Source organism: Leptinotarsa decemlineata, unplaced genomic scaffold, assembly GCF_025532065.1.
Source record: "Leptinotarsa decemlineata unplaced genomic scaffold, Ldec_3_MD MMD2_tig00000882_RagTag_RagTag, whole genome shotgun sequence".
Lineage (NCBI taxonomy): Eukaryota > Metazoa > Arthropoda > Insecta > Coleoptera > Chrysomelidae > Leptinotarsa > Leptinotarsa decemlineata.
The window spans coordinates 2721168-2738151 of NW_027412556.1; the positions used below are offsets into that span (position 1 = coordinate 2721168).

The following is a 16984-nucleotide window of genomic DNA, read 5'->3' on the forward strand; positions in this document are numbered from 1 at the left end:
ACCAAAATGCTGATATTGTAGGTACTGACGATCCCTGTAGCGTGGGGAATGCCTCATCATGCATGAAAATGAAATTGTATCCTCCTGCTTCTGTTCTGTGACGTATCTGTACGTCCACCTCATCAGCGTACTTTTGAGCGGTCAGGTATTTGTTGCAGATGACTACAAGATCTGTTCGATCATTTAGTGTTATTCCACCCACACAATTATTGATCCACCTCCAAAGGGAACCCTTGTAGATAAGCAGCAGGAAATAGAACCTTCACTACATCTTTTATTTACTCTGGTCCGACAATAATTACCAAAAAGAGTGTATTCCAAAGGGGTACATCATTATATTTACCATAAAACTTTTACACGATCATTATAAAGTAGTGATCCGGGTCGAGATATTTTCATATGTCTTGCTTTAAGAGCAATGATAATTTTATATTCAATAATATTCACTCAGTTATCGTAATCCCGTTGAATCAACCGTAGGTTTGGAATGCCTACTCAACTAAAAAGAAATTTTGATACAAATTCAGAACTTTGAACTTCAAACAAATTCTTCAGCAATGTTTACCATTCACCACTGGTATGGTATGGTTTTTATAATGATAAATTTTCATTTCGGTAAATCCCAAATTAGAATCCATTCCAGCTGAGCACTACACCGTCTCGAAGAAAACAACTCGCCCTTACCGTTATTTCCGCCAAAATATAACATAAGACTTTTCTCCCTGTTGAACATATAAGGGGATGAAGCTGTTATAGGCAAATGTAGTGATGGATTCGTCCGTGCATGGAACTCGAACCCTTTCAGCCTACTCTAATCCCGAACTCCTGCCGTGCTTCAACTGTCAACACTTGACAGTCGATATAATCGCCCGAAGCCAACTTGATATCCTCCTACGCTTCGTTTATAACATTATTGTCCTGTATCTCTTCCCGTCTGGGTGAGATATTAGATTTGTATAGAGCGATTTCTTGGTGTTTTGAACATGGAATCTTTGTGTGCACAGCAAAGAATGCAGTGTTTACCGTTGAGATTAAATATACGTCTACCGCAGCGTTGAGTAGACAACATTTTATTAGTTTCTTTATATTCTAGAATATATAATGAAATTATGAGCTTTAAGTTGATGAATTTGTATATCACCTAGTTTTTAAATAATATTTTTCTAATATAGGCTCATTATAGCTTGCCATAAAAATTATTTATACAGGGTGTTCCAAACTAAGTCGGCACCATTGCCAACTCCGTTATTATTGCTGCTACGAATTCGGTTTTGAATAAAATTACTAAACGAGGCAAAAAAGCTTTACAACTTATTAGCGAACGCTAAAAATAAATCTGTCACTGCTTGGAATGTTCTGAGATCTAATAATGATGAAATAAAGCAAAAAATGAAAAAATAATACCTAATGTACAGAGTAACCTCGTCACTGAACCTGCAGAGGTATCTAACTGTTTCATTAACTACTTTAATGGCATTCCAAATATTCTTTAGTAGAAAAATAAGGTTACCAAAAGCGAAGTAACTCTTGAATACATCAACGCTCATTCCCTCTACTTCATATTTGCCACAGAGTATGATATATTAAACATTATCATTAACCTAAGCCACTCAAATTCCACCGGTGACGACGGAATAAGTACGAATATACTGAAAAAATGCATAAATTTTATAGCTGAACCTCTTACCTACTTGATCAATTGCTCCTTGGAAAACGTGCCTGAAGATTTCAAAAATTGTGCCAATTCATAAGAAGGGAAATGACACTGACATACAAAATTTCAGACCAATTTCCCTCATTAGCCCATTCTAAAAAGTATATAAAAAACATGTTTCAAGCCTAATGATAACTATTTGTGAACCAGTTTGGTTTTCGCAAGGAACTGTCCACAAGTTGAGCGATTACACAGTTTCTCAACAACGTGTACAGGAAGTTGGATGAGGGTAGAAAAACGCTTGACATTTTCATAGACTTAAGTAATGCATTTGATCTGGTAGATCACAAAATTCTCCTAACGAAGCTTGAAATGTATGGAATTAGGGGAATAACCCACAAATAGTCTGTTAAATTACTCTACTATGTAGAGGTTAGCAGAAAGAAATCTAAATCTAAAAATTGTTTCCTCGGGGTTCCTCAGGGTTCTATATTAGGTCCACTCTTATATATAATATATGTAAATGATTTTTATAGTGATCAGTTCGTTATACATGCAGATGATACATCTTTATTGATAACTTAGGAAATATTAAAGCCGCAGTTAATTAATCAAAATTCAAAAAAGAACCATAAAGTATATAGCAGGAGTTACTAGAAGGACAAGTTGCAAACACATCTTCCAAAATCTCAGAATATTGACTGTTACAAGTATATACATTTATGAGATATTGAAATATGTTAAATCGCATATAACCAGTTTTCCTTTTCCTACTCTTAATAGTAATAAAAATTATAATACTAGAAATTCCCTACAGTTGGAAGTGACAATACACAGACTAGTTGTATCTGAATCATGCCCCAGGCTTATGGCCATTAAATTGTACAATAAACTTCCAAGTTAAATAAAAAATCTGGCTCTAAAACAGTATAACTATCAAATCAAAGAGTTGCTCCTGGGTAAATCCTTTTATTCTCTCAAAGAAAATATGGATGATAACTTATGATCCTGTACATGTGTAACATTTTAGGAAAATTTTAATAACGATGCTATTATTGTACACGTTATTTGTACACGTTTTGACATACTCAATGTCATCTATAGATGATCCAATTGAATAAACAATAAAGAAATATAGTGGAAAATAGACAAAAGTGTGTGTTTGTAGTGTATCCTCAGTGAACATGAATTTCCACAAAATAAATAAGTCGTCAATCGAAGAAACGATGCTATTACATAAATAACATGTTATTTTTGGTTTTAACTATTATTATGTACATGTCCAACATTTTAGGCCGATTTTGATATGGATGTTGTTGCATAAATAGATTATTTTAGGTTTTGACTATTATGTATTATATAATACATTATCTATGTATTTTTAATTTGTTTGTATTTTGTTTGTATTTTCAATTTTGTATTTGTACACGTTTTGACATACTCAATGTCATCTATAGATGATCCAACTGAATGATTATTATTATTATTATTATTATCACACTAGTAGCATTTTCAATGGCCTTCTCGATAACGAAAACAACAAAAAAATGGCAGTCGCGTTTTCAAAATATTTCATAAAATGATATAATAACATTCTAACAACATATCTTCTTCACACCTTTCTTCCTACAGTTAAAAATGAGCGACTGTATATCATGACAATGTCATAAATCATTGTAACTGTCACCTACTGTCGATAATTTTTCGAAATGCCGTTTTCCCGTCGAGAAAAATGTGATATGTGATATGCAGCGATGAGGCTAATTTTTCAACTTATGGAATGTATATTGGAGTAGACATAATCCATTTCCAAATAAACCTGTTAAGTGGCCTCCTCGTTCACCAGACATGACACCTTCAGATTTTTATTTTTGGGGATTTCTGAAAAATGAGGTAGGTGTACAAAATAAAACATAATAATGTAGATGAACTAAAAATTTTTATTGAAACTATAAATAATAGGATTGATGGCCGAATTGTGTTGAAATCAACACGTAGTGTCAAGAGAAGGGCCCAAATATGTGTTTAATATGAAGGCGATGTTTTTGAATATTTACTCGATATTTAATGGCTCTTTATTCGCTGAAACAAAGAAATTTTTTGTACTAGTGAAAGAAACACGTATGTGTGCAGTCTTCAGAATTATTTTGCTTTCCTACTCTTATTTCATTCAATGTGTTCGAGTTGATAATATAGAACACTAATATTTCTACAAACTCCATCTTTCCACAATTCGAGATCGAAGAACCGAATCCAACATTTCAATTCCGGAAATGGACCTGAAAACCAAACAGTTATCCTGGCAGATCCTGGAAAGTCTCATGCGCCTCTGCTTGCATACTTAATATCGCTAATGGTTCACGGTTCTGATATAAGCCGACGTATCCCGCAGGATTCGCAGGAGCATTCTTTCAGCTTTGTATCACCTGGGACCCGCTACGAAATATTGTATACGGAGTGAGCCGTTAGTCAATAATGTAATGAGTTCAGCAGGTAACCTGATTGGTAATGGAAATAGAATGGATTGTAAAGCTTTGTTTCGAAATGGAACACCAGTAAGATTATTAGGGCTAGGGTTGGATATATCATCTTCTCAATTCTGGATATGAAACTCAGTAAATATTTGAAGATACACACATTTTATTCGAAAATAATACTGGAAGGAACACTTTTTACCGATTTATTCATACTGTTTAATCCAATGAGGCTAATTGAAGATTGAGGGATGTGAATCGAAAGTACATAATTTTGATATCCGAATAAAGCATGTTCTTCTGTTCACAAAAAAAATTGTTTATTCCCGTTCATTAAATTGCCCTGAAAATGTGGATCGTTTGTGAAATTCTGGGATACATTCAACAGTAGATGTTGTAGCGTTAACCCATCACATCTGATTGTGGATCTAGTGCTGTTGTACATATTTTCTCCACCTCTATGATTTTCATTACCTCGTGTCACATTTTAAACCCAAGAAGCGTAGTTTTAGGACGACCACATATGTTTGGTAATTTCATTTTTTTACAAAGGCTTTGTGTTTTCTTGTTCTTCTGTTTTTTATAAACACAACCACAGGTCGAGAAGTAATCCAAGTCCTCCATGATGTTCTTATTTCCTCTGTCTGTGAAGATAAACAGTTTTGGTATGACCTCTTGATATTTTCTTGTCGTGCTTCGATCTTCTGCAAGGCAAGGTCAATTGACTCAGTAGAAAATTTGAACCAAAGCCCTCTTGGTTCCAAAGTAGCAATTTGTTCGATTGCCCTGAAGCTGTTGAAGTATCGTTTATGTCTTATCCTATTTCAATATACCAGCAACAAAACAAAAGAATGTACCTTGATGATTTCCGGAAATTTTTATATTTTCCACCGTTTAGATGTTACTAAGTTCCACAGGTATGTTCTTGGTCGTTTGTTATACTGGTTCTAAGGACAACAGTCGATCAGAGAAAACGAGCTGGAAGTACTCAATAAATATGAATAGTTTCAGAAGATTAGGTGGACTGATAGAGTAGTTTCTTATATGTTTGCCCAAAATGCCCGCAATGACAAGTTACAACGTGTTAGGGAGCAGAAAGCTTTTCGTCATCGCCACAACTTATTGTGGTCAAAGGTCATCAAATCCACAACAAGAATGGTATTTTCATTCAATACAATGTGTTCCTTTATGTGTTCTAATACTGCCGCTGAGAATTACGAATCAGTAAATTCCTCAACTACAGCGTTCTTCAGCAATAGTTGTTGATTTGTACTGACAAGGCATAAAAGAAGTGATATTCTTCATTCCTCAAAACAATTGAAGGATTACTACTTCGTAATGATCGTGTACAAAAATAAGTTTTATTATAAATATAATAATGTGACCTTTTGTAGTGGACAACTTTGATGAGAAAAAACAGAGGTTGTTTTTGTCTTTGGATTGGTATAGATAATTCTTATATTTTTGTAACCATACCGAAACAGGAATAACAGGAATGGAGAAACGAGCATGATGTTACCAGGGATGTCACATGAATTGAAGGAGGTGTTTCTCAACATCAGAAGGGTAAAAGGTTATGTGTAAGTCAATCAGTGGTTTCAGAACTTTGGAACCACGATCAACAACTAGAGACTGTCCATAGCAGACCTAGGCAGAGGAGGACCACTTCAGCCCAAGAGGACAGATGTTTACATCTAAGTGCCTTCAGATGCAACGAGCTACAAAATGAGCAAAGTAGGACCCAAATTTGAGTCCAGAATGTGAGGTATCACGGCCGGGTACCAGGTACTAGTCCAGGTACCTCAGCTTACAGCCCGTCCCAAAAGCGAAAGAATGCATTCCACTTGGACACAGACGTTGGCAGCTAAGGCATTGGCGTAAAGTACTCTCTTCTGATGAGTCTAAATTTACTCTTTTTGGTAATGATAATCGAGCCAGAGTATACAGAAGAAATGGAAGTTTTATTTCCTGCTGTTTATCTTCAAGGGTCCCATTTGGAGGTGGATCAATAATGGTGTGGCGTGGAATAACACTCAATGATCGTACATACCTTGTAGTCATCCGCAACGGATCCCTGATCGCCCAAAGATATGTTTAATGAGTTTTTGGATGTCCAGATACGTCACACAGTAGAAGCAGGAGAGCAATTTCATTTTTATGAAGAATGGAGCCCGTCCCTACGCTACAGAGATCGTGCAAGTCCACAATATCACCACTTTGGGGTGGCCCGCTTACAGCCCGGACCTGAATCCCATCGAACAGGATCAACTGGAAAGAAACATCCGAAGCCGTCAAAACCAACCGACCACTTTGGATGAGCTGGACATCGCTGTGATCATCCGAAGAGGAAACACAAGATACTGAGCCATTATTTGTAACACAAAAACTACTTTTTGTTCACTTTTAATTTCAATAACTGAGGGTTTTCATTTTGATTCATTCTATAATTTAGTATGGATTTGGTAGTCATTTGCATTGTATTTTACTGTTAAAAAAATAACAAGCTTATATAGAAGTGATCTTTCATTTATTTTGAAGAGTTTAGTTTCTACTAATTCAATGAATAATGAATATCATCGGAATTTCCTCCTCATTATTTCTGTTCATTGTAGTATTTAGTGCACCCTTACAATGAAGGTCGGCTTAAAACTCTGACATATTTCCTCTCTGGACTTTGAGATCAGGATCAGTTCTATAGTTGTCTGTAGCCCATAAATGAATGGTCACCTTAATTTTAAACTCCTGGACCTCTTCATTTCCATTGTTGAAAAGTAATTTACTTATTGCACAACATGTAGTTTATTATTTCATGTAACAATGCCTGGGATATATTGAAGTCATACTTAGTTGCTTGGAACTGTTCTCTGCTGCCCAGTCCCTCCAAAAAACATTTTCGATTACTTCAAACTCTTCTCGGTGTGTAAACTTATAAGCAGTTAATCTTCGTAGCCAGTTGCAAATATAAGGTGTTTTTCTCATCCGCTGAGGTGCATTTGAAATCACTATCAGTACAAAACAGTTGCAAACATTACAGTTTTCGACGTGCTAAGATTACAAAGGAAAATTGAATCTAACACACTATTTAAAAAATTATTCCTACTAGTAGAAAATTTATATTCTCTTGGTTTTGACGTTTCCAATATAATTAACAAACAACAATGTATCTCATGTATCCGCAATCATAGTCCCAAGCCTCCTTTGACGTCCCTCCTTTCCAATCTGAGCATGAAATGATATTCCGAATCCAGATATTCCCCAGTCTCATTTATCGAAACAATGAAAACGTAAATAACGAGCCAACAAAGCCAACTCGAAATGAAATCAAATCTGTGCCGGAGAAAATAAGTGTAAGAGATTGACGTCGGATGAAAATTGAAAAAGGAAATTTATTTTCAGACTCGATTGTTTCGCCTGGCTGGTCCGCACGGTAACCGGACAGTATATGCAGGGCTGACTTGATTAGCGTTGCTCTCTCTCCCCTTCGGGATTTGAATACGGGGCGCGAGAGAGAGGACGTCTGGTTTGTGACGACTATCGCCGGGTATTGAAGTAAGGCAGAAACTGGATTATGCCTCCTCGAGAGTCGGAGCAGATTACGTTCAAGTAGGCCAGTTGGTTTACAGGGGGTGCAGAATTGTGACCAGCTTCAATTGGGAAAAATGTTTATTTTTCCTTCCAAAATGAAGAAATTACAGTCATTATCGTTGTTGTTGAACCCCAAAACCTATATCTATTGACCATCTGGATATGTCAAAGAGTTGCCTTGAGGTAGCTTCTGCTACTTCGAACTACAAACAACAGTACTGCGAACAGTAGCTTGGTTAGTTCTGCCAATGATCACTTATGCCTGATGGCCAAAGGCTTTACAGAAAACTACTCAATCAATATCATCAGTACCACACCGTCAGCGGCCATGGAAATCCTTCTAGATATATCTCATCTCCATATTTTTCTGTACAGAGAGGCTAGATGGACTGCTAGACGGACGGACTGTCGGTACCCGACAACATAGTGAGATGCATTGAACAACTGACACCACTTTGGCGAACTCGCTTCACCATAACATCTGGTCAAGCAAGAGTTCAAACAGGGTGGGTCACTTTCAGAAGGGGTGTATTTCAGGGTGATTCTCTCAGTCCCCTTCTCTTCTGCATCTCACTATTGCTATTATCCGTTGCGCTCAGAAATACTCGAGGGTATAACTGTGGCACCCCCGGAAACCGGAGGCACAAGGTCACCCATCTGTTTTATATGGATGATCTTAAACTTTATGCCTCTGGAGAGAAGGATCTCCATCAGTCCTTGAGGGTGTGGAAGAGTACACGCATGCTATCGGTATGAAATTCGGGATAGACAAATGTGCAATGGTTCATCTCAAAAGAGGACGATGCGGGGACTACGGAGAGGATGTACAGCTCGTAGATGGAAGCATCCTACACCATCTGGATGCCGGAGAGACGTATACTCATCTCGGGGTGGAACAACGCCACTCATAAGAGGTAACAGCAGTGAAAAACTCACTCCGCGGCAAGTAGCAGCACAAACTTCGACAGATCTGGTCATCGGAACTGTCGGGGAAGAACAAAGTAGCTGCAACAAATATGCTTGCCGTTCCAATCTTACTCTACTCGTTTGGAGAAGTGAAGTGGACTCGGGAGGAGCTGTATCAACTCGACGTAAGGACCCGAAAAATGATGCATCTCTATAGGAGTTTGCATCCCAAATCGTCCATTCCACGGTTGTACTTCCCCCGACAACAGGGAGGTCGTGGACTTTTGAGTTTGGAGTGTCTACATGACAGAATGGTACTGGATACAGCCTGTAAAGTCGTCAGGAGTTCGGATCCCCTTCTCTGCATGGTCCGTGACCATGAGAGAGCAGGAATTGGAGCATTTCTCCTTAGGGCAGCTGCTCGAGCAGCTGATGAACTCGGTATAGTTTTCGACTCTGAACGAGGTGACTACAACTCTGTCACCGAGTTGGAACCCGTTCAGCAAAAAGCTCAGATAAAAGCCGCAGAGATCACCTTACTTCTGCGGAGACACAGGGATAAGCCAATGCATGGGGTCTTCTTCAATAACATTGAAGACCTTGGCTTATCAAAGCGCCTGACGTTCGCTTTTCTCAGGTCGAGTGGGCTGAAGTCGGAAACTGAGGGGTTCATCATGGCTTTCCAGGATGGTGTCTTCAACACCTTAGTCTACCGCAGTCGCGTGATGGGTATAGAGGTTCCTGACACAAGGTGCAGGGCCTGCCGCGAGGCGCCCGAGACCCTAATGCACTTGCTATCAGCATGTCCAGCATATGCGGTCTCGGCCTATATCCATCGACATAACGCGGCCCTTAGAGTGCTATATTACCATCTACGGTACTCTTACGGTATTGACGAGACACCGGTGTTGCCCTACGCTCCCGGGGATATTGAATCCGTTGTGGGGAACGAGAAGTGCCGAATTTATTGGAACTATTCGTTCCCCACCCTCAGGCTCATACAAGCTAATAAGCCTGATGTAGTCCTTCTCGACCACCAGACCTAAACGATATTTGTCGTGGAGTTTTCAGCTCCTGGCGAGACGAATATCGTCAGAAAAGAGAAGGAAAAACGGATAAAATATCGAGATTTTCTCTTCGAACTCCGCAGACTCTATCCAGATCACTCTGTCAAGATGGTCGCTCTGATTGTTGGAGTCCTTGGTGGAATGATGTCTTCTCTACTCTCGAATCTAAAAATCAAACCGGCTTGCCGCACTAAGGCAGAAATCTTAGCCGCACAGATGCAGAAGGCTGTCATTCTTGGCTCACTGCGTTTGCTCAGGGCACATGATTCTCGGACTCAATGATCACTTACCCCACGGTGTGGGGAGTGGTCATTGGTTGATTATGCTGGCGCGCCCTCCCGAATGTATCGGGGCTTCGGGGGATAGGGCCTGACAAGCGCACACTACGGTGGAAAAAAAAATAATAATAATAATATCGTTTATTATGCATAAAAATACATTTATACATAAAAGGAAAAGGGTTAGCCAAAGGCTAACCCTTTGGGGGATATGGGGATAAATAAGAGTTTTAACTAACCTGAGTTTCATTTCTTCTGATAACTGATACTTGAATTTATATAGCGATTTGAGTGAAAGAGCTGAGAATATTAAGGATATAGGAATATATTTTGATCATCAACTAACTTTCAACTACCATATTTATCATATTATAAATTCAGCTTACCGCGCATACGGTTTTATAATAAGGAACTGAAAAAATTTTCATAATATGCTAACCTTGACCTCTCTGTATTTCAGTCTGGTGAGACCAAAACTAGAATATGGGTCCATTGTATGGAATCCCATATACCATCAATACACATCAGCAATTGATAGAGTCCAAAAGAAGTTTTTAAAATTTATTACTTTTAGAATGACCGGAACTTATCGTCCAAGAAACTGTGATTACCCTAATCTGCTATGCAGATTTGACTTTGTAGCCTTAGAAAAAAGAAGAAATCAGGCATCTGTTTTATTTCTATATAAGCTATTGAATGGCAAATTGGATTGTTCTGTACTATTATCAGAAAGTGATATCTTTGTTCCAAGAATATTTTCTAGGCCAATACTTTTTTATGCAAAAGGGCACAAACTAACTCAATGTTGAAATCACCAATCAATCTGATGTGTCGTAATGCGAACAAGCTCTCTACTAACATCGATATTTTTTGTTGCAGTATTTGTGAAATTAAAAATAAGTCTCGTGCGTACCTATAAGTCATTTATGTTTTTTATATCAAATAGTATTGATCTTATATCAAATACTATTAATTCTTCAAGTATGTTACTTTTGCTCTGTAAATGGGAAACTGTTGGGCAATAAACGCTATTATTATTATTATTATATTACAGGAGTAAACCGTGTAAATAATGTTTGTTTAACTCAAAATGAATTCATTGTATCGCTGATACTGATGGAAAAATGTGTGACATATTGTAGGAAACAGAATACCCGTAAGCGCTCAATTAAAGCAATCCTAAATAAAGGCGTCAAGCAGCACGTAAAGCAAGCGATGAGATCGGAATCAAAAGGACACGATATAATCTTGTCATTTGAAGGGATGAACAGGCCACAGCCGTGGGTTATCTGTATCTCGACCCGCATTAGGGTTAGCACAACGGGACAGTAACAAAATACCATCCACACATTTAAAGCAACCATAGCTTCGACGAGATTGGTGATACGATTGTCAGTTGTCCTTATTATCACTGGGTGTTATTTCGACAACTATTGTCACTTCGAGCGTGTTTTAATTGATGTTCAAATTGAATGGGCTCTGCTATCTGGCCTGACCATCGCGTTTTACCGGAGAATGTTTGGGAATTTCTGATGTTTGTGTTCTGTTTTTCTAGAGATGGGCGTAGACAATATGACATTTTTGTATCACTGAATATTCAAGAATCGAGTATTGTATGAGTCGAAAATGAATTCAAACAATTCTTTTATAGTTTCAGTGTTCATAGAATGATCCTGGAGACATACTGCGATCATAGACGTATTATTATGAGAAAATAAATATTTCGAAATAAAATATCGGAACATTCATCTCTCCCAACATTTTTTCACAGTAGCACCTGATAATTGCCCGCCGAAAAGCAACTACTTCCCCTACTAATACCACAACTAACATTGACAAGTATGCAAGTAACTGCACAAAGGATGATACTCTTGCTGATGCTTCTTCTTCATCCTGCAGCAAGATCACGTTGAAATCAACCCAGAAATCAACCGATTGATCATCTTGGTTCAAATCAGGTTAGAAACTATCTCTGTTACCCTTTCAAAGTGTGTTCGTCAGTGGGACGAACGTTTCAAGACTGGGAGTGGTTGGTTGCGGTTCATGACCTCAATGTCGCCCTGTGCATCCCTTACTGACGGATGTTTGATGAATGAACTGTTCACTTTTTACGGACGGTGTGGGGCCTTCACTCAACTGACCTGCGGGGCCTTCTGAATCGGGAGGGGTCGTCTGTAGCATAACCTACAGCTTTTTTAACTGGTGTGTTCTCAGGAGTTTCCGCTGACTCGAAATCTTTCTGGTTTCTCAACTGGATGGACTGCTGTATAGTCAACAGCTTCAAATCACTGCCAATGGCTTCATTCCGCACGAACCATGGAGCATCCACCAGCATTCGAAGTGAAATCTTTCCAAAATAGAAAGATTATTTGGGACGGTTTATCCCCAAGTGCCTGAAGCATACAGGCTTAAACATCGTGTTGTACAGTAAAACCTTGTTTTCAATATTGCGCTTCGAACTACGGCTGGTAAGAGTTTATACCTTGGCTATTATCATTTGGATTTTGCTCTTGGTAGTCTCGGCGTGGTATTTCCAGGTGAGACCACGGGTCTATCATAAGATCCAAGTACTTGACTCGGATATCCCTGCCTGAAATCATTACCCTCGTGTTCGAAACACTTTACGTTTCCTCAAACTTAACGCCCGAGTTTTGTATGGATTCACTTGGATCTTCCAGTCATAGTACCAGCGTTCGAGGTCGTCCATGTAGACCTCCCCCAAGTCACGACCAACGGAAGAGGCGAGAAGAGCCGTATCATCGGCGAGAAGAGAAACCTTCACGTGGTCGAAACAGGGGAGGTCGAAGGCCTTTGAAATGTCAAAGATGACAAGATGGACTATCTTCCAGTTGTTTAGCTCAGAGATGAAGTTCTCGACCAGTCTCAAGGCCTGCAGTTCGCTGAAGTGCGTTCACCTGAAGCCGAATTGTTCATCTGGCAGAACATTTCGGTCTTCAACTTCTTCTGTTAGCCTTTGCAGCACAACACGTTCAGCCAGCTCAGCCGTTGAGCTCAGCAGACTAATCGGACCGTGACTGGCTTAAACACGATGCGACAGCATATATGATATATTCGTCTAAGAGAAAGATTCGTTGACTAGTAAGAACTCCAGCTGTGTACAAAGCCCCAAAGGCTAGATAGAAGCATTCCACTCACACTATAACAGATATCATAATAAGTCTGATGACTCCCTTGGGTTGGGGTACCTATCGGAAGCGTCCCCAGGTGGTGGATAGGGGACTGGAGGCCCTGTCCGGGAAGCCAATGTGGTCTTACGGACGAGGTTGCCGGACTCCTGGTCAGTGGCATAAATAAGTAGGGTGAGGGGAACTAAAACTCCCCAAAAGCCTCTGCATTGTAATCAGCCTACCTCTGGTAATGCGAGGCCGTGCCAGAGGTGACCTACTCTTCCCTTGCTACTCGTGGGAACACATGAATGAAAAAAAAAACACAAAACAGAAACAACAAAAACCAATCCCGAGGCTGGACAGAAGTGCTCACTCCAATCTAAGGCGGTGGCTGGGGATAAACAGAAATGTCTACCCATTTCTACGGCTTGGAATGAGGCTGGACATAGCAGATCCCCTCGTGATGTAATACAAAGGCCAAGGCGTAACCGCATTTGCAGTGCCGAGGCCAAAAGGTGAAAGAGAGCGAAGTAGGAAGGAGTGGCAGCAACTATGAGTGCACCCTCCTCCTCCCCCACTCCACCTCTAACAGCAAGGGCATTTCCTGCGGCGGGGACCAAGAGCTCTGCCTTGAATAAAGGCAAGGAACCGACTGCCCCTGCAGGAAAGCTCCCTCACTTGTGCACCTCCACGGAGGGAACCCCAAGACAGTAATGTTGCTGCGGAGGTCACCGTGAGACACCTCAAGGTTGCCAAAGAGAGTGTGTGTTCGGCGAGTCTTGGCCTACACCTGCCAATGTAAAGGAGATGTCTCCTAGTAACCTGTCCACTTTCCTGGAAAGGACAGGATGGACGATGACCTAGGAGGACAACTCCTTGGGAGGATGTACAATGGGTCACATGTGGCCTAAGTGCTGTGATCTTACACTTACCCTCCCTACTCTACAGATACAGATACAGTCTGATGACTTTTTAAGCCAGTGTTTTTTCCGTTTAGATTATTCCGGCTTTGAACCACTTGATGTTTGGTTAGGTACTAGTACTAGGTACTTCTCTTGTGCTCATCAATACGAACGTCCAACGTCCTTTCATATGAGATTTGATGCATTCACATGGTGTGGTGTAAATAAATGCAGTTATTGGAATCGCAGAGGTTGGTGGCTTGGTTTTTGTAAGGCTGCTGGTGTTCCAGGATCTGAAGTAGGTTTCCTATTATCCTTCCAAAGAACCCTCTGACGTAAGGGCAATAGCACTGATTGTGAAGGCTTCTTATTTCCAGCTCTTCTGTCAACTTCTTCCTCATCAGCATAACAACAAAGCTGAAATCATCCATCCAACACTGGTTCAATATGAAGTTTCAAGAAGATGTGCACAAATTAAGTAACGAAGCATTCAGCTTCTCTAGAGCTAGTGGAGAAAAAGTATTTTCATTTGAAAATTGCATAGCATAAGGAATACGTGTGTAAAGAGAGGCAATGAAGTTCATTTTTACTTCAATTTCCGTTTTAATGTAAATACATCTTTCTCAAAAAGTTCGCCTATTTTTTCTATCTCGAATACTGGAACCAGAAAGTTAAGTTTCTCTGTGTTTGACTGTTGTTGAATATACCTTATTTCAAAAGAGTTTCAAGTACTTACTCTTTAAAAATATTATTTTTTTATTTAAACTCTGGCACTCTATTTTCCAGAGTTGGTGTTGATAAATATTTTTCTTTTATGAAATATAACCAGCAATCACCCTCTGGAACTAAATTCATCACTTATGACAAACCATGTATATGATGTGTAAAATATAGAAAAGAGATTCCAATGAAATATGAAAGAATAGTTAATTCTCACTCGTGCCATATTTTTATAGCCTCATGGTCAAATTATACCTTTCACACGTACATTCATCAACTGTGAATACTGACATTCGCAAATCTCACTACTTTTCACATAGATATGAAATGCGGTAGAACTATTCGATGGGAAAAAACCAACAAAAATTCAATTCCAGTCACAAATGACGTGAGAGGCCATAAGCTAATAAGCTGTCTCTTAAATATTCCAAAAAGCAATCCCTGATGTCTACAATACAGTGCCTCAAACCGCAAAAATACAAGAATTACGATCCAACCAATTTGCTAGCGGTTTGGACCGTAATGAGTTCTTCAAGTTTACACTGGCCGTGACTGATACTTTCTACCATGACGGAAAACAATGACTAAATAAATTAAATACAGTATGTGTGATTTCCTTTGATACTTTACTTTTCAAAAAAATACTACGTTTTATATTTTTGACGTCTATTGACTTTTTCTGACAATCGACATTTTTTTAACAAATCTCGTTCCCAGGTAACTAAAAGGAACACAAAATATACTGAAGGATACTTGACAAACATCAACTGGAAATTAACAAAAATGTAACCTGTAACATTCTCCCCACGGTAACAAGTTTCAACAATTTCAACATCCACCTCACAGATTTCGGTTACAGAACGTGTGAAGACCCCTGTAGATGTTTTCACCTCGACTACTCTTGTAACATTGTCCCTTCTTGGAAACTCTGCCGTGATTCTACCAGTGGTCAAGTATTTCTATGAAGGTAACCATCTGCAATTACGACTACATCGCCAACCACAACAGGTTCATCATCCTTGATCCATTTTGCATGCTTCGATAAAGAGAGTGGATGCTCCTCCATCCATCTCGACCAAAATATCTCTGCTTGCCTTTGAAACTTTTTCCACTGGATTTTCTGAGGGTGAACCAAATAGAAGATGATTTGGCGTTAAACACTGAGGATGGGAAGGATCAGTTAATGGTTTACTATTAACTGCATACTGAGCTTCCGCAAACTCCCAAAATTTTCTTGACCGAGCCTATTAACCTATCCCAACATCCACCCATAGGTTGACTACCAGGTGGAATGGAATGCAAGCAATTATCTAGAGCTGCTGCTATATCTTGTAGGGCATAGCTCTTCCACTTCAAGCTCAGCTTCTGAAGAACCAGAATCCTCATTCTGTTTTTGAATTCCTGGTTTTCTATTTCCCTCTCCAGCTCAGCCATCACGACCTCAGTCTTCAACGCCAAACGCTTCCTTTCAATTTCTACCCCTTTGAAGATATCTTGGATTCATTTGATTTCCTTGCCGGTTTTCTAGTAGAATCTGATCTTTTTGATGGATACCTGATTGATTTTGGATGTGGTTCATCCCTATTGCCAGTTCTAATAGATGATACCTACATTGAATCCAGAACCTTTCGGCTCTTCTATGGGAGCTGTTTGACAATTTACAGTGCCTGAGTTGCATCTCCTTGCTGATGCGGAAACATGGAGATATTTGATTCCTACTAACAGTGTCATCAATACTTTGAATATGCCAACGGACATCGAACATAATCATTGAAATTGACAAATTCAAGCATGTTCTCTTCCAAGTACTTATTAGTGGACTGCATACCAAATTTTACTTTTTTGACGTCTATTGATTATTGCTGATAATTAAAGACAGATACTGAAGGGTACATGACAAACATCAAAGATAAATTAACAAATCAACTAAATAGAATCTGTAAAAGTATGATCCGAGTATAGACGACAGCATTAACATTTGCGAAATGATATCAGGCTGCAGGTTTCAAGTTCTGCGCTCTCATCTGGATCTGAGAACCAATATTGTTTTTTATAATGGATTTGGGTCTGCAACATACTCATCACCACCCGGTGTGCCACAAGGCTCCAATTTGAGATCCCTGCTTTTCCTCATTTTCACAAATGATCTCACCTCCGAGCTTTTGTGTGGCAACTTACTTACTCCAGTCTCAATTAGACCTGATAGATAACTGGTGTCAAATAAATATATTGGCAATGAATGTTGAAAAGTACAAAGTTTGATCTTTTAC

The 16984-nt window shown here is 39.2% G+C and overlaps 1 protein-coding gene across 1 annotated transcript in view; it reads right to left on the reverse strand.

The window, feature by feature from the left end:
• Six3 (optix) overlaps positions 1 to 16148 on the reverse strand; it is a 139511-nt gene extending 123363 nt beyond the window's left edge. Inside the window, 1 exon segment of the mRNA XM_074175235.1 lies at positions 15914 to 16148. Coding sequence (XP_074031336.1) covers positions 15914 to 16148 — 235 coding nt within the window.
• Between the last annotated feature and the right edge of the window lie 836 nt (positions 16149 to 16984).